Genomic DNA, 19,543 nt, shown 5'->3' on the forward strand with positions numbered 1-19,543 from the left:
CATCTGTACTACATCAGAACGATCAAAGACACACAAAACGCCGTTTTCATATATTCAGTCTAATAAAACCACGATCAAATGCACACAACTGGAATCGAGCGTTGCAGTTAAATAGCACCCCACAATCGCCCTCTGCCGGTCACTTTGAGAACAACCTCAGTTGAAAGGGGCGGAGGACAGAGAGAGTCAGAAAAACGGGAGAGAGAAAGAAAGAAAAGAGTCTGAGTGTGTTTTTGCAGGCGGAGTTTCGTCCTTGCGCACCGTCGGAATTCACTGCCTCCGTGTGTTTTTATTCCGGGTTGCTGGAGGAGAGAGAAGGAGCGAGAAAGCGCCGCCAGCGAGCAGATGTTCTAGCCGGACCATCCCTCTGCCACAAGCAAGCTGTTTCCAACCTGAGAATCGAGCTTATAGACAATTAAAATGTGGCAGCCTGCGTCGGAGCGATTGCAGGTAAGACTGGATGGCTTTGTGTTGATACATAATATGAGTAAGAAATGCTTTTGTTATCTGTCGTGCATTTTTGGAGCAAGCACACAAGCTTCTCATCGATTTCTCTGCAACTGCAAGTTCGTATTCCTCCACCTCGCTGAAGCTCGAGCTTCTGTCCAGCAGCTGGGAGCATGAGCATAAAATATAGCTGAAGTTATATGCTGTTTTTTTTTTTTTTTTTTTTTTTTAGAATTATTGTCCCTATGTCTATACAGACCCAAGGCCATTTCACACCATTAACTGGCGTTGGGTCTGGAACGACTTTGTCGTGCGGGGAACTTGCAGCAGTGGCCTTGCTAGAGATAATAGTGCATTATTTCTTTTCTTTTAAAATTGTTGGTTTATACTCGTGGCGTCTGTACTACGGCACGTCAGGTTAAAGTAGTTAAACTTTTATAAACGTGTCTCTTTGTGTCCTGTGTGAACGCCCCTGAAGCCGGTTTTATAAACTGCACATCTGTTGACAAGCTGTGCGTCTTGATTTTTATATCTGTGTTGGGCAACGACATTGGCCTCCAATTCCCTTGCATTATAGTATTTAGCCTAATTTCACCAGGCAGTCGGATTCAGATAATTGGTAGTGAAATAGTTACCTGTAAATCTCGTTTAAATAATAATAATAATAATAAATACAAAAATTGTTCATGTCAAGTATTGTTATCTCCAGAGGTGCTGGGCTTCACGCCTCCACTGTTTGTAATATTATCCAGATGTGGAGAGGGACGGGCTTTGCCAGATGAACTTGCACAATCTTTCCTCACAGAGTTTGGCAAGGCGACAGTGATTAAACAGCGTAGTAAACTATTTGAAAGCTATTTCAAGTGATTTGATAAACATAATTTTCTATAATGCGTAGCAAAATGGCAGATTGAAAACACTATAAATGATTTAAAAGCATGTAACAACAACAAGAGTTTATTAAAGTAATACTTCACCCAACAATTAAAGTTTTCTCATCATTTACTCACCCTCATGTTATTCCAGATGTGTATGACTTTCTTTCTTCTGCAGAACACAAACAGATTTTTAGGCAAATATCTAAGCTCTGTAAGTCCATACAATATTAGTGATTGGTGAAAACTTTGAAGGAAACAAAGCACATAAATGCAGCATAAAAGTAATCTATAAGGCTCCAGTGGTTTAATCCATGTCTTCTGTGGCGATCCAATCTGTTTTGGATGAGAACAGACCAAAATGTATCTTCTTTTTCACTGTACATCTTGCCATTGCAGTCTCTAGGCACATTCATGATTTCAAGCTCAATTACACTTCCTAGAGCTCTAGATGGTGCTTGGAAGTGTAATCGAGCTTAAAACCATGATCGCCATGGAGACTGCTGATGTCAAGATTTATAGTAAAAAAGCAGTTACAATTTGTTCTGTTCTCAGCCAAAACCGATTGGATTGCTTCAGAAGATTGCTTTAAATTATAGGAGTCATATGGATTACTTTTATGCTCCCTCTATGTGCTTTTTGGAGCTTCAAAGTTTTGGTCACCATTTACTTGCATTGTATGGACCTACAGAACTGAGATATTCTTCCTAAAATCTTAATTTGTGTAATACACATCTGGGATGGGATGAGGGTGTGTAAATGAGTAGAGAATTTTCATTTTTGGGTGAACTATTCTTTTAATCTGTAGGTACCGTAGTTCCGTGCAAACTGGGCTCAAGATTAAAACAAATCCTTACTGAAGTAATCCAAAAGATTACAACCTAATTTAATCACCTCAAGTTTGTTAGTTATACACCATGTATGCATAGTTTGATAGAATTTTGTGGTCTTTCACATATTTGTATATAGTTTGAAAAGGCCTGTTCCTTATTAGACCATCATCCATGGCCTCTGTCCATTGAAGTCCCTGTTTTCAGTTTTACAGCGTTAAATCATAATACATAGTTGTGAGCATGTTTTTGAAATAATCGCTGTCATAAATAAATCACAGTGTTGAAAACATGGAAGTACATCTTTCTTACTGTGCAGTTGTAGATTTGCAAAAAGTTCAGTTTGTATACATCCTCATGCATACATTGAAACACATCATCCTAGCAGAACCACAACATCTTTTTCTTATTTGGTTTTTTTCATGTGAATTACAAGCAAAATGTATTGTTATTGTCTGATATAGGCCATATTAGGGCCATTTTAAGGGGTTTTCAGACCTGTAGACCGTTTGCTTTGTTCCGAAAGGTGGACTTAATTGTTACAATGTTGCATTTTCTTCTTGGTTCGGTATGCTTTCAAAAGGCAACATTTCAAAACAATACCAAATCTATGTCAATAAAAGTCACATGTGTGCAAGCTGTCCACTTAGAATTAAGCTCATCCATTGATATACCAGTTACAATTATATGCCTGTAAAAAATGTGTCAACCAATACAAATTTGAGAGAATTTTCAAGCGTCGCCAGTTAGAAGTTGTGCTCCAAATACAAATTATCCATCACTCGGATGGATATGAGTTGTAAAGTTTCCGTCATGGTTATTTTTATCCGTCATTAGTTGCTTTTAAATTATTTCTCCATAGAAACGTGCCTGTTGTCACAGATCTCTCTCTCTCTCTCTCTCTCTACCTCTCTCTCGCATGTACACACACACACACAGCAGAGTAAAGCCACGTAAAAATGTTTTTTTCTTTGTCAAAAAGTTGCTAACGCCGTCCTACCCATGTTCTGCCGCTATATGAAAGAGAGAAACGATCGCACTAAAATTACCACAGGAATTATAAAACAGCTATTTTAAACATGCAATTATAACTAATATAGTTACCAAAAGGCTATATACACGTTTTGATGCTGATCTACAGATGTCTTCTCCAAAGATCCCTCAGTTATGTTCATGGTTTTTATAGGGATATTGTTTGATTCGTTGGTCCATTGGGACGGTTTGCATTCTCACCACAAGCGAACTGCTCCAGGTCCGAGACCACCTCGTTCAGGCGGTTGTTTTGGTGTGGATCCGAGCGCGATTGCCATGTTCATATATGCCTAAGCGAACCGAACCAAGGGATGTACTCATATTTACTGTTTTCTTTCTGAAATAAGACATCACAGTTCTAACATTCTGCCTAACATCTCTTTTTGTGTGTGTGTATTATAATCAAATGAACATACAGTATCTCTTTACTGTTTGTGGCACCCCTAATCGGGCTAATCAAGCCCACGAGAGGGATAAAGGCGGCTGGAGGTGGCAGTACAGGGAGAAAGAGCTACAGGCAGCTGCCCTGTATGTGTTTGTGGTTATGTTTGTGTTTTTTTGTTTAATTAAATATTACTTTGATACTTCATCTGGTTCTTGCCTCCTCCTTTCCCTTTTACCCTCTTACACTGTTATACGTGTTTTTTTTCTGAGGCCTTGAGACAAACCTTCACTTAGTCTACTTTAGATCACCCTCACACTCTTATCTAAAAAAATACAGAACGTTCTGTCCAACGTTATCTTACCTAACCTTAGTACTAGGCTTAGGATCGATACCTTTTCCACGCATCCATAATCAGACAATTTTCCCGATGATTATTGATCTATATCGCCTTTTTTCAGATATAAATAGGGTTATACTCGTTGCACAATAGTCTTTGTCTCAACATACAAATTTCTCAACACAATGTAAGTAAATTGTTAGCGGCAGGCTCCAATTTAATTTCCTCTAACATGTTTTGGAAAAGGGACTTTCTACCACGTTAAGCCGCTGCAAAGCACCGACTATAAACTTAGCTACATAATTTGATATCTTTTTCTTAGGGTTCAGAGCTTCCAAAATTGTAGGTTGTACATGTATGTTGCCTGTTGCTGCGTATCATGGCGAATGGCAGGGATATCTGTTCATATAGGATATTTCTTCTAAAAGGGCTTCTTTTGCCCTTTCCCCAAAACTTTTCAATTTGTTTATCCACCATAACATAACATTATCCACAATGAAACACTATGCGAAACACCAGCTGCGCAAATGTAGGGGTGACAGAGGTGATAAATAACTTGGTATTAAGTACAGTATATGTTACATCACCCCCTTTTGGTCTCCCAAATATATTACGCCAGACTACTTAGTACCATATATCAGTCTTACCAAGGGCATTTATCTGATTATTATTAAGAGCCAATTGTCTCTGTGACCAGATTGATTGGATCTCAATACTTTTCCAATAGTGATCACAAAAACACCACACAGCCAAAGACTTGGATTTGTGACCTAGGCATGGTACAGTTCAGTCATATGAATGCAACCTTAGTGGGCACTGGCCTCAATAAGACCTCCAGACAATGAATTGAAACAAGACCTTATTCTCAACCCTTTAATTTTCCACTCGCATACACTGATTCTTTCTCAACACACATTTCTCAGAATGCTGTGAAGCACTCTCACTGTGTCCGCTGCATGGTAACCATGACTACCAGCAGTCTCTCTCTCTGTGGTGTTTCCACGGTAACGGGCATGGCTGTGTTGATGGCGATGCTCAGTCTCATTCTGTTCTCTCCCTTTCTGTGATATGAAACCGTTCTGATGAATTCTGTTATTCATTTAGCTGTTATTGAGATCCAAATCTGATCTTTGTAGAGAGGATAATCCTCTTTTGTTCTGTTGCAATGGTGAAACCACTCATTGATAATAACCTGTATATGCTTTGAAGAAAAATCCTATGTATGTTGTGTTTGATCCATGGTTTTGTGTATTAGCAAAACTGTTGTAAATATGTGACGGTTAGTGAAGTGATTTAGGTAGCTCACATAAAGGGTTTTACTTTGGGCTGCCACTCACTGCCTTGCTGAAAAGACTAACATGGCTGTTCAAGTAAATTATGACAGAATTTTCATTTTTGGGTGAACTATTCCTTCAACCATTGGTCAAGCAGCTTCAACAGAATGACCATGTTGGCAGACCAGCTTCACCAACACCTAACCAGCATAAACAAGCCTTGACCAGCATGGAAATTCATGCTGCTCTAAGCTGGTCTTTTGAGCAGGATCTTAAAATATTTTTTATATTTCATGTTGCACAATCCAAGACAACAGAAAAATGGCTTACATAGCAATTTCTCTGCATATTATGCCCACTGCGTACGTTTATTGGGTGTCTTTTGGGACATTCTTTCACCTCAAAATAAACTCCACATTTTCCAATGGGCGGGACATGTTTGTTCTTCTTTTCTATATGCGTGCATCTATTACTTAGTCATCATTTTTTTCTGCCAACGCTTAAATTTCATATCCCCTTTCCTTAAAGTGTGACACGCTTCTAAAAATTGTGCAGAGAGATGTATAGATGTTCAGTATTGTTTAGACTTGACACTAAAAACAATGTTTCCAATTTAACAGTTTTTCATACACTATATTGCCAAAAGTATTCGCTCATCTGCCTTTAGACGCATATGAACTTAAATGACATCCCATTCTTAATCCATAGGGTTTAATATGATGTCGGCCCACCCTTTGCAGCTATAACAGCTTCAACTCTTCTGGGAAGGCTTTCCACAAGGTTTAGGAGTGTGTTTATGGGAATTTTTGACCATTCTTCCAGAAGCGCATTTGTGAGGTCAGACACTGATGTTGGACGAGAAGGCCTGGCTCGCAGTCTTCGCTCTAATTCATCCCAAAGGTGCTCTATCGGGTTGAGGTCAGGTCTCTGTGCAGGCCAGTCAAGTTCTTCCACACCAAACTCGCTCATCCATGTCTTTATGGACCTTGCTTTGTGCACTGGTGCACAGTCATGTTGGAACAGGAAGGGGCCATCCCCAAACTGTTCCCACAAAGTTGGGAGCATGGAATTGTCCAAAATCTCTTGGTATTCTGAAGCATTCAAAGTTCCTTTCACTGGAACTAAGGGGCCAAGCCCAGCTCCTGAAAAACAACCCCACACCATAATCCCCCTCCACCAAATTTCACAGTTGGCACAATGCAGTCAGACAAGTACCGTTCTCCTGGCAACCGCCAAACCCAGACTCGTCCATCAGATTGCCAGATGGAGAAGCGTGATTCGTCACTCCAGAGAACGCGTCTCCACTGCTCTAGAGTCCAGTGGCGGCGTGCTTTACACCACTGCATCCGATGCTTTGCATTGCACTTGGTGATGTATGGCTTGGATGCAGCTGCTCAGCCATGGAAACCCATTCCATGAAGCTCTCTATGCACTGTTCTTGAGCTAATCTGAAGGCCGTTTGAACTTTGGAGGTCTGTAGCGATTGACTCTGCAGAAAGTTGGCGACCTCTGTGCACTATGCGCCTCAGCATCCACTGACCCCGCTCTGTCATTTTACGTGGCCTACCACTTCGTGGCTGAGTTGCTGTCATTCCCAATCACTTCCACTTTGTTATAATACCACTGACAGTTGAATGTGGAATATTTAGTAGCGAGGAAATTTCACAACTGGACTTGTTGCACAGGTGGCATGCTATCACAGTACCACGCTGGAATTCACTGAGCTCCTGAGAGCGGCCCATTCTTTCACAAATGTTTGCAGAAGCAGTCTGCATGCCTAGGTGCTTCATTTTATACACCTGTGGCCATGGAAGTGATTGGAACACCTGAATTCAATTATTTGGATGGGTGAGCGAATACTTTTGGCAATATAGTGTATGTTGGTAAATTTCAACCGACAGTAAGTTGTTAACTGCATGTTCTATTGCAACATTCCACATTGGTCATGTTTAGTGAACTGAAGTGAACCCATACTCAGAGTTTAATGCACTCTTTCTGTAGTGTGTTTGGATGGAGAGGAGGGATTTGGGCTTGTCATGTGCTGGCCTCTGTAAGGAAACATTTGTATGAAGTATGTGTTTTGAATGTTCTTTAAGGGAATAATTGATAACTGCAGTACAATACAGCCTATTACAACTCCCAGTCTCCAAGAATATCATTTGGTTTCTACTTGGTTTTAGTATGTGTGCCCGTGTATGTTGAGTGAGTTTGAGGGTAAACCACAGATATGTCTGTCTGTCGTTAGCTTCTTTAGTGTTTGGGAAGACTCTCCCACAAGGTTCACAGAGAGATGATAGTGTTTGGGTGTGTATGTGTCTGAAAAATATGTAAATAAATCAGGGTCTTTAAAATTTATGGATGTATTTACACTTAACCAGTGTGTGTTTTTATTTGTGTGTATGAGTGGTTGGTTTAATAGCTTCTGTGCACCATTGCTAGTTGACATTGATTTGTGTTTTGATGAATGTGGGTGGGGCCATCATTACTTTTAAAGGAATGTTCTGGTTTCAATACAAGTGAAGTTCTATTGACAGCATTTGTGGCATAATATTGATTACCACAAAAAAATAATTATGATTCATCCCTCAATTTGTTTTGTTTGAGCAAAAATCATGTGTCCAGTTAGGCACCTACAATGGAAGAAAATGGGGGCAATCTGGTAAACTTTAAAATTCACACAGTTTCAAATTTACAGCCACAAGACTTAAAAGATAATAAGTAGTAACAATATGATCACATGGGAAGTCGGCATGTTGTTCCTGAGAGTTCCAGTACCCTAGGATTGACCACATTATGCCGACCCAATGACAAGCGCTATCTCCTATCTAGGGCTAAAAAGATTAGTCAATGATATCGTCAACGTCGACAATAAACATTTGTTGAGGAAAATATCCATTGTCATAGTTTGATCTCATTTAACGTAACATGAAGTCATTAAAACAAATTTTTTAACCACTCCACAAATTTAATATTAGAAAACTATAGATTAAGCAAGTCGTTTAGGACATCTACTTTGCATGACACAAGTAATTTTTCCAACAATTTTTTGCAGACAGATTGTTTCACTTTTAATTGACTATATCACAATTCCAGTGGGTCAGAAGTTTACATTCACTATGTTAACTGTGCCTTTAAGCAGCTTGGACAATTCCAGAAAATAAGCTCAGTTTTTCATAATTCCTGACATTTAATTGTAGAAAACATTCCCTGTCTTAGTTCAGTTAGGATCACTTCTTCCTTGCTGAGCAGCCTGTCAGGTTATGTCGATATATGACTCGTTTTAGTGTGAATATTGATACTTGTCTACCTGTTTCCTCCAGCATCTTCACAAGGTCCTTTTCTGTTGTTCTGGGATTGATTTACACTTTTCGCACCAAACTACGTTCATCTCTAGGAGACAGACAGAATGCGTCTCCTTCCTGAGCGGTATGATGGCTGTATGGTCCCATGGTGTATATACTTGCGTACTATTGTTTGTACGGATGAACGTGGTACCTTCAGGCTTTTGGAAATTTCTCCCAAGGATGAACTAGACTTGTGGAGATCCACAATTTTTTACTGAGGTCTTGGCTGATTTCTTTTGATTTTCCCATGATGTACAGCAAAGAGGCACTGAGTTTGAAGGTAGGCCTTAAAATACATCCACTGATGCACCTCCAGTTCAGTACACCTCATATCAGAAGCTAATTGTCTAAAGGCTTGCCATCATTTTCTGGAATTTTCCAAGCTGCTTCAAGGCACAGTTAACTTAGTGTATGTAAACTTTTGACCCACTGGAATTGTGATATAGTCAATTAAAAGTGAAACAATCTGTCTGTAAACAATTGTTTGAAAAGTGACTAGTGTCATGCACAAAGTAGATGTCCTAAACGACTTGCCAAAACTATAGTTTGCTAATATTAAATCTGTGGAGTGGTTAAAAATTAGTTTTAATTACTTCAACCTAAGTGTTTGTAAACTTTTGACTTTAACTGTATCTAACATAATTATGTATTTTTCAGCTGGGCAGAATTATTCATATTTCTATTCTGGTGTCACCATTGCCCTCTGCTGGGCTGATTTTTTTTGTCCCACTCCAACCGCGATGGATCTTTTTACTCTTTAATGAACAGTACTTTTTGTTTAAGTTTTACAAGTAAAGGAAATGAACTGTTTTGCATATGTCCTGAAAGTAATAATAATAATAAATTAAAACTTTTCATGTTTCAGGCTTTGTTCAAAGTTTTGTGAGAGTATAGAATTGTGAATTCAGTATACAGTAAATCAGACCAAATCCTTAACGCCCTTTATCATTTCTGTTTTTTTTTTTTTTTTTTAAATCGCATTTTAATAAAATACAGGAAATAAAATTTCAGTATTTATCCGATTAATCTATTAATCGAAGAAATAATCGAAGATTAATCAATTATCAAAATAATTGTTAGTTGCAGCCCTAGGCAATATGCAGCTCTATTTTGTTGTGTGAGTTAAAGATGGATCAATGTGAACAAAATGGTGAGAGAGGGTAGTCTTTGCCCATTTTACACAGCAACAAAATACATTTTTCATTTGTTTTTGTTTTAGCTTGTTTTTCAGTATAAATATCTAAAACTTCAAAAGTAAGTGTACATTTACATTTGGAGCTATACTGCAGAAGAAAAATGTGTTATCTGTTTTATACTGAATATAATATAAAAAATTCAAATATTTTTAAATTTCTAAAAATCCTTAAAAACAAGATACATTCACCCCAGAAGCAGCATATACGGTATTTAGACTTGCTTTCAGAGAATATTTCTTGAATACAAGTGTATTTTGTCTTTATTGCACTGGCAGAAGTATGAACAAGTGAAAAAATACACTTATACAAAATACACTTATATTCAAGTTACATTCTCTGAAAGCAGTTCTTAACATCTTATATATTGCTTCTAAAGTAAATGTATCATGTTTTAAGGATTTTTAGATATTTTTAAATGGACAACAAGACAAAAACACTTGATAACAAACAATAGGATTTTTTGCAGTGAATTTGTACTCAATTAGAAAACAAAAAAATGTTTCTCTTTAATTCAGTGAATGTCATTTAGGGGTATTTTAAAAAGATGATTTGTCCTCTTTATTGTTAGTAAGCATGTTTAAGACAACCTTTTAACTTGGCCCGAATAGTCAAATAATCATTCTAATAATCGTTAGATTAATTGATTATCAAAATAATCGTTAGTTGCAGCCCTACTCCTATCAATGGGATTTTTAAACTGGGGTCCACAACTTGCCGCAAGGGGGTGCTAGGGGGTCCGTGGAAAATAAAAATATAAAGTGTAAAAATTCTGTGTGTGTGTGTGTGTGTGTGTGTGTGTGTGTGTGTGTGTGTGTGTGTGTGTGTGTGTGTATACACACACACACACACACACACACACACACCGGTTAGTCACAACATTAAAACCACCTGCCTAATATTGTTTAGGTCCCCCTCGTGCCGCCAAAACAGTGCCAACCCGCATCTCACAATTGCATTCTGAGATGCTATTCTTCTCACCACAATTGTACAGAGTGGTTATCTGAGTTACCGTAGAATTTGTCAGTTCGAACCAGTCTGGCCATTCTCTGTTGACCTCTCTCATCAACAAGACATTTCCATTCGCTGAACTGTCACGCAAAACAGTCTCTAGAATTTACTCCGAATGGTGCCAGAAACAAAAAACATCCAGTGAGCGGCAGTTCTGTGGACAGAAATGCCTTGTTGATGAGAGAGGTCAACAGCGAATGGCCAGACTGGTTAGAACTGACAAAGTCTACGGTAACTCAGATAACCACTCTGTACAATTGTGGTGAGAAGAATAGCATCTCAGAATGCTATGGAATGCTATGTAGGTTGGTGCTGTTTTGGCGGTGATCTGCCACAACATTAAAACCACTGACAGGTGAAGTGAATAACATTTATTATCTCGTTACAGTGGCATCTGTCAAGGGGTGGGATATATTAGGCAGCAAGTGAACAGTCATTTCTTGAATTTCATGTGTTGGAAGCAGAAAAAAATGGGCAAGCATAAGGATCTGAGCGACTTTGACAAAGGCCAAATTGTGATGGCTAGATGACTGGGTCAGTGCATCTCCAAAACGGCAGGTCTTGTGGGGTGTTCCCGGTATGCAGTGGTTAGTACCTACCGAAAGTGGTCCAAGGAAGGACAACTGGTGAACCGGCGATAGGGTAATGTGCGCCCAAGGCATGGGGAGTGAAAGCTAGCCCGTCTGGTCTGATTCCACAGAAGAGCTACTTTTGCACAAACTGCTGAAAAACTTAATGCTGGCCATAATATAAAGGTGTCAGAACACACAGTGCATCACAGCTTGCTGTGTAGGGGGCTGTGTAGCCACAGACCAGCAGAGTGCCCAGGCTGACCCCTGTCCACCGCCGAAAGCAACTATAATGGGCACGTGAGCATCAGAACTGGACCATGGAGCAAAGGAAGAAGGTGGCCTGGTCTGACGAATCACATTTTCTTTTAGATCATGTGGACGGCCAGGTACATGTGTGTCGTTTACCTGGGGAAGAGAGGGCAGCAGGATGCACTATGGAAAGAAGGCAGGCAGTGTGATACTCTGGGCAATGTTCTGCTGGGAAAACTTGGGTCCTGGCATTCATATGGATGTTACTTTGACACGTACCACCTACCTAAAGATTGTTGCAGACCACGTACACCCCTTCATGGCAATGGTATTTCCTGATGGCAGTGGCCTCTTTCAGCAGGATAATGCACCCTGCCACACTACAAAAATTGTTCAGGAATGGTTTGAGGAACATTCAAAGAGTTCAAGGTGTTGACTTGGCCTCCAAATTCCCCAGATCTCAATCCAATTGAGCATCTATGGGATGTGCTGGACCAACAAGTCCGATCCATGGAGGCCCCATCTCACAACTTACAGGACTTAAAGTATTTGCTGCTAACATCATGGTGCCAGATACCACAGGAAAACTTCAGAGGTCTTTTAGAGTCCATGCCTTGACGGGTCAGAGCAGTTTTGGTGGCACAAGGGGGACCTACATAATATTAGGCAGGTGGTTGTAATGTTGTGGCTGATCGGTGTATACTGTATATACAGTACATACATATATACTGTGTGTAATATAAGTATATGATATATATATATATATATATATATATATATATATATATATATATATATATATATATCTGTATATATAAAATAAATTATTTTTTTTAATAAAATTTACATTACCGAATTTGACATTATTACTGTTTTGTTTTGCTTTCTAAAGACTGGTTGGAATGCACAAGATTATTCATGATTATTTTATTTTATTGACAGCCCTAGTTTTAACTATAAGAAATGAAAATAATTTAAAAAAAATCTGCATATAGGTTTGTAATACAAATATTTCTTGAACCATTAGCTGTCACTTTTAGCTTGCTCACTTGTGGTTGTAAGGCCATATTCTTAGTAAAGCTGCTTTGGCATAATGTTTATTGTGGAAGCTCTATACAAATATGTTTTAATTAAAAATATTTCTCTTAAGATTTATATACGAACATTAATAGTGAAAATAAGATGGTAAGGAAAAAACACTATACATTTTAAAATACAAAATTAATTGTATATTGTATAACAAATTATTTGTTAAATATTTTGAACCTTTTAGCAACTGGGTTCTCTCACCAGGGGATCATCATATTTAGGGGTCTTAGGCATTGAAAAGTTTGAAAACCCCTGTCCTATCAGACATTTTTGTATCCGCTCCAGTGTGTTTACCTTCCCCTGTGGCGCGATCAGATGTGTGTTGCGTGTACAGTGTGGGAGGCCTGGGTTCAAATCCCACGTTGAAACCAGGAAGTAATCTCGTTTGCAAAATCTGTGACAGGCACGATTCTGAGGTTGCATTTTCCCCTTAAAACATTTCAATTTTTACCCCACTGATGGTTAGGTTTACGTGTGGGGTTTGGGTTGGGGGCTACGGTTTATTAAATCTGCATTCCTTTTCACTTTATTACAGCCTGTACAGCTAAAAACAACTTGCTTCACAACTTTTTGGCACCCCTCCATGGTCATTTCACCCTGGAAAATGGAGCTCACACGTGCCTGTATGCCCAACAACACTTACCGCTTTGGCCACTGGGGGCATTGTTTCACATTTCAGTATGCACAAACCTATTTTAGATAAAGAAAAGTCAACCTACTGTTTACAATTTTGCTGTGATATCAGTCTGGTGGTATCATGACTCAAGTTTGATAAAATTGCTTAATAATGTTTGATTGATGTCCGCTTTAGGATACCAAGAATAGAGGTGACTTAACTTCTTCGTTTACTTGGAGCTGATCAGATATTATGCCTGACTGTTGTCTTAAATCAACAGAAGAACATAAACTTGACTCCTCCTTGTTGTCTGTATACGTTTTTGATGTCCAACAATGAAAAACTGCCAGAATCCGTGTAAAATAAAAGCTGTCTGCTATTAACCTGACACCAGGTGCTTGACGACATGCTTTCACTTACAGGAGCAAAAAGGTGATGATTAACTAGAATAGCAGTCCCACTGCAAAAGTGACAATTTAGACAACTTGTTGACAGCATGTTTCTTACAGAATAATTTACGTAGGCCTAAGTGCTTTTACATAAAAAGCGTTTTTCAGCATTTAAACCCTCCAAATGCTAGCACCATTTACTTCTCTAGTAAGTGATTCACTCTAACCCTCATTTTTGCTTTTTAAAAAAAACAACAAGGGACAAGTGGAAATAAAAATTGTGGTGATCAACTTTTCGCAACAAATCTTGTCGATTGAGTTTAACTTGTATTAAACCAACATTCCTTATTACATTCCATAAGGTTTTTCACTGTCATTGCCATTAACCAACACCCTATCTTTCTAACTCATCAGTGTTTTTGTTTTTTTTTGCTTCCAATGGCATCTACCAGTGGCAGCACAGGACCTCCCATATATCTAGGCTGACTTGGCCCTGGTAGGTCCATGTGAAACGCAACAAGGACACTCGCAAAGTTATACACACCCTGCGACTGACACCCACACTTGCAAGCTGTCTGGACACATTCTCATACATAGCAACCAGACATTTATCATCTCTGTTTGAAAGTCAGATTTGAAATAGGTCATTTTGGTGGGTGGAGAGGACAGGGAGAGATTAGGGCTTTCTGTTGAAATAAGAAGTTGGGGTGGGAAATATCGAAGTGCCCGTCCCTTTCATTCAAATGGCCAAGAGCCTTTTATTTATGTCACAGACATGAACCATGCTTTGCTACTTGCGATTGCTAGTTGGAGGCAGGTGATTTTATGAGGAGGGAACGTTCTCATTTTACAGAGCATTTTATTAGACAAAATTTGTTACACATCCTAGGGTGTAAGATTAGTAAGAATTAATATGTTTGGCCCATTTTCTCTGAAGAGAAACTGTACATTTTAAATGTGAATATCTGCTAAAAGATAATTTTGTCAACTTTAGGACTGTACTAGCATATACTGTGGAAGGCCTTAAAACTAACACCTAGAAATGGACTAAAAGCCACAAAACTAAAGTTTGATTCATTCTTTAAGGAAATATTCTAGATAAAATGGAACATCTTATATTTATAAGTCTGTTCGTAGACTTGCCCAATAAACTTCTGTTGTGCATTACTGTAAACATAGTTTTCAGTTTCTCACAAACTAAGGGATAAATTTAAATTATTTTCTGTGGTAATCGACAGCATGCCACAGATGCTGTCCATAGAGCTGAACTTGTATTGAACCGGAACATTCCTTTATTTTCCTTTACTCCCTTGAAGTTGTATAAAACCTGCAGTATTCCTTCAAGACTTAGACACAACTTGCACGACAAGACTGTGTGAGGTCTGGTCGGATATAATCAGGCTGATAGAGGCTAGAGACGTCCCTTAGCCATTTCCATTGTCTCACTACCTTGCTAACTTACACCAGCCCTCTGACATGTTTCTATCTCTCTAGACACACTCGGTGTGAGTGATTTATGAATGACTAGAGATGTCCTGGGTCTTGTAAAACTCATCAGTGCAGGACTGAGCCACAAACTCCTTTATAATGTGTTAAACACTGACATAGTTTTGTCCATCTCTCGCCCACATACAACAGGAAATGGGCATATACATTCATGGTTTATTACTCGCAAACATTTAGTTCAAATCTGACAAGTTTTACACAATGCCTCCCTTTCTTCTACACACACATAACCAAAGTATGAGTTTGCTGGAAAAGACCATTTTGTGTGTATTTGAATTTGTGTGCATGAATGTTTATTTGAGTTGTGCATGTTAGGTCAGTGGTTCTCAACTAGTTTAGTTTCAGGTCCCAAATTATGACCTTGTGCCAAATTTGTGTACTGAAATAAACAAAATATGCCCTTAAAATCAAACACTGGCATTTAGGGCTGGGCGATATGCCTTCAAAAATTATATCTCAATATTTTTCAGCAAATTGACGATATTCGATATATATCTCAGCAATTATGGCCGTTTTCCAAACGGCAGTTTTGCGCCCTTGAAGGGCACTGCAGGAAGGGGACGCTACTCGAAAGTTCGTTCCAAACAAAAATAAGAAATTATTATTTTTTTTTTCACGAAGAGCCCTTTTACAAGACTTTTAGTAAAGGGTACATTCATACAGTACTTTCATGCTCCCTTTAGAGTGTCCACATCAAGAGATCTGTCCTTCAGAGAGAGTAGGGCATAGGGATGATCACTTTCAATTGGAATTTGCCCTATGTTTTTGCTCTGAAATAGCATGGTGTTTTTTGTTTTTTTTTTTAATCATAGGAACCATCATTTCATCTAAACAACCATTGTAGCCATGTATAATTAATATTTCAAAAGCATTAAATAAAAATCTATTTAAAAATGATGAAGGCATGTTTCCCAAAATGTTTCACTAAATTAACACAAGGGAGAGTAAAACGATCAATCATTTTCATTGATTTGCACGTTTATACTTATATTTAATATACAATCATATATGAAAGCTTAATAAAATCTTATTTACCTTCATATATTTTTGCTAAAACATTTTTCTTTGTGAATGAACAAGGTGTGCAAAAACTACTTCACTTACTTTTTGGAAACCAGATACATAGTACTAAATTATTACTGTGGAACCCAGTCAAGTTTATTATTATAATATAATACTGAATTATGATTAATTTCAGGATAAGATTTTAAATTGATATATTTCTGTCCTATTTACTTCACCCTTAACTGGGTTTTTTATTTTGACATTGCATGTACAGTCGTGTTTATTTCACCTTCACCAGGAGCTTTTATTATGAAACGGAAAGCATATGTTTGTTTAACAGTTATGAGTTTCATATCTTGTGAACTGCTGTCAAACTCTCCTTTTCTGTTCCGTGTTTGTAGATTTGTATAATAACTTTATATCGGTTACTAATGTTTGGAATTGCGTGAATGTTTGAACCTGCAGTACTTCACAATGCAAGTGAACTGTGCTAAAAACACGAGCCCATGAGCCCCGCTGCCCCGCGCATGCACACAGATCAGCGTGACGCCGGTTCATTCTGAAGCGCGCATAGACCATGTTTATCTGTCTTTAATCGCGGCCTTTGGCAGTTAAATAATCACATATGATAATTTCTCCATTTTTATGTTATTTTGATTAATTATACAGCCCTGAAGGATTGTGAAATTAGTCTACTGATGCTTTCTATGAAACTTAATGGCCATAATTAAAATAATTGCAATATTCATGATATTGTTGAATTTTATATCGTCAGCAAAATCATCACAATTATATCGTAGGTATTCGATGTATCGCCCAGCCCTACTGGCATTTATTAATATTATAATAAACTGCATAGGTCCAACAATAGGCAAAATTATTATCATGACAAAGGCTGAATAGGATCTTGACAATAACTTGGCTGCACCATGTTCAATGTCAATGATCCCAAATGCTATAATTTCTTGTGTCTTGTCAAACCAACTTTAACGAGCCAACTTTGAATTTTCTTTAAGTGCATCATATTTACTGTACCTCTGTCCTACACAGACTTGTTTTTGTTCACATAAAATTAAATATGCTGTCTACTCCGACTAAAACCTTTATGGCCTGCAAGGAACAAGTTCAAGTTTTCTAGCCATGAAAGAACTTCAAAATTGGTGTGGATCTAATTGGAGGAATGGTTGTGGAATGGCTTTATTTTCATTATGCTATGTTGTTGAGAATGAAGCTTTATGATTGGCCACTCGTCTTAATGTGGTCCACCAACGACAGCTGGCCACGTAGCTTTTGGTTAGCCGTAGGTAATGATAGTTATCTACAGTTAGAGAGAGAATTGACATGTTATGTCTATGTTGTTCTTGTCAAGCTTGGCAGTGCGGTGATGGATAGACATCTAGTTTGATATGTCAGAGAAATGTCCTTTCTGACATTGCACATGTTGAGACAAAATGAGGTTAGTAAAGGTGATGGTCATGCTCTGGTTCTACTCATGCATCCAGTGTTGAAATTCTGAAATTCTGACTTAACTCTGAGAACTTTGCCCTCTTTCTCAGAAACAGAAAATTCTCTCTCTCTCTGTCTCAAGCATAAGCTCTCTCTTTCTCTCCTGAGAGGAGCCAGTCGCTCTGTTGGAGGTAAAGTTTGGAGCCGGTGTCACGTTTTCAGGAAGAGGGGTCTAATTTGAAAACGTTTTAATGATCTATGTTTTAGGAGTCACATTTTATTCCCAACTTGTTTAAAACTTAGACAAACTCAAAAAACATGGACAGATATAAGAATACAAAAGAGCAAGCACACACTCTCATAACAATGACTCTCTCACACACAGAAACACACAAGCAGTTTTTCGTGGAAAATGTCCACTGTTCCCCTTCTGCAGTCTTCCATTGAATTTGCTCTAAATAGACTCAGTAAAGTCTCTGAAGTTTTTTTTTTTTTTTTTTTTTTTTACTTCCTGACTGAGATTAGGCTAAAAATGAAATGCAGTGAAAATATTATGAATAAAATTCCTGCTTTATTTCAACACTTCGGCCTCCCCTGAACAAGCCTCTTTTTCTCTCCCCATCTCTCTGCTTCTTTCTTTATTCCTCTTTCTGCTTTTCTTTCTTCCTCAGACCGCAGGAATGGTTCTTTCTCTCAGAAAGTTGTAAAGTGTCACAGTCCTGTCACTCTGTCAGGTGTCTGTCTTGTGTTTTGTTGTCTGTCTTTGTGTGAGCACACAGTTTCGATTGTATTCCCTGCCGTGCGCTCTTCAGTCTGTCTTGTTTCATGTCTGGAGTATGGTGTCTGGGTCCTGACTTCCTGTCTGGTTCAGGTTTGGTCTGTGTCGGTATCCGGGCTCTCATGCTCCATATCTTTCTGTTATTGACGTGGGTGCATTGCGCTTATGTCATCTTGGCAGCATGCTCTCGCGTCAATAGTTTGTCTGTCTCTCGCGAACATGGGTGCACCTCACGTTGCGTGCCCGGGTCACGAGCTGTCTTCATGTTGTGCTGAGGTTCGGTCACTTCGGTCTAAGTTGTCGGGTATGTGTGTGGCCGAACTCTCGCATGGGTGTCCTGTCTTGTTTTTGTCACCTGTTGCGTGCATCGCGTGGCTTTTGTCTTGTGATGTACGCTCAGGTTTCGTTTAGTATGAGAATGCATGGCATCGCTTTACTTGCCGTTGCTACAAACCGATTGTTTGTCGGTTGGCATGGGCGTATATTGCCTTATTGTCTTGGCGATGTGCGCTCATGCCATTCGGGTGTTTGTTGTCTTATGAGAGCACGTGGCTTTGTTTTGTTTCTGTATCGCCGCCACAGAATGTCATACCCCGCCTCCTTGTTTGCCCATTATTAGTTTATTAGTCACACCTGCCCTGTCTTGTTAACCTGTTGATTTCTCTACCTATTTTAGTCTCCTCATGTGTGCTGTCCAGTGCCAGTTCATCTTGTTTTCCAGTTAGTCTAGTTGGTTGGTTTGTCCTGTTCACAATCCCTTCCCTGTTCGGTCGGTCCTGTTGTCCTGTTTCCCCTACCCCAGCCCGGATTACTTTTTCCCCTTCGGGGTAGTGTACGTTTATTGTTTTTCCCCATTGTGGTTTTGCTTTTTTTTTTTCGTAAAAATAAATGTCCTTATTTTTTAACTCTGCGTTTGGGTCCTGCCTCTGCTTCTTTGACAGTAAAGTGTTGATTCTGGGCTCTAGGTGCATTTATACATGTGGCCCCTGTCGTTCACCCGTTTCCTTTCTCTCTGACTCTCTCTATTTCTCTCTCTTTCTCTCGCCATATTGTGTCTAAAATGTACTCGATGTTAACATGTTTTTGTACAACTGTTGCATAAAAGTAATATCATAGTAATTCGTACTGTGAATATCAGCATTCGGCAGTTGACAGTTTTCACCTT

At 38.8% G+C, this 19,543-nt stretch overlaps 1 protein-coding gene across 1 annotated transcript in view; it reads left to right on the forward strand.

Moving 5' to 3' along the window:
* Positions 1-213: 213 nt before the first annotated feature.
* Positions 214-19,543, forward strand: part of LOC127416627 (PTB-containing, cubilin and LRP1-interacting protein-like) — a 39,176-nt gene continuing 19,846 nt past the window's right edge. Inside the window, exon 1 of the mRNA XM_051656071.1 lies at positions 214-450. Within this exon, the coding sequence (XP_051512031.1) occupies positions 421-450 (30 nt within the window). The 5' untranslated portion in view covers positions 214-420. The remainder of the gene's footprint in view (positions 451-19,543) is intronic.

The sequence above is a fragment of the Myxocyprinus asiaticus genome, chromosome 26, assembly GCF_019703515.2.
Source record: "Myxocyprinus asiaticus isolate MX2 ecotype Aquarium Trade chromosome 26, UBuf_Myxa_2, whole genome shotgun sequence".
Taxonomy (NCBI): domain Eukaryota; kingdom Metazoa; phylum Chordata; class Actinopteri; order Cypriniformes; family Catostomidae; genus Myxocyprinus; species Myxocyprinus asiaticus.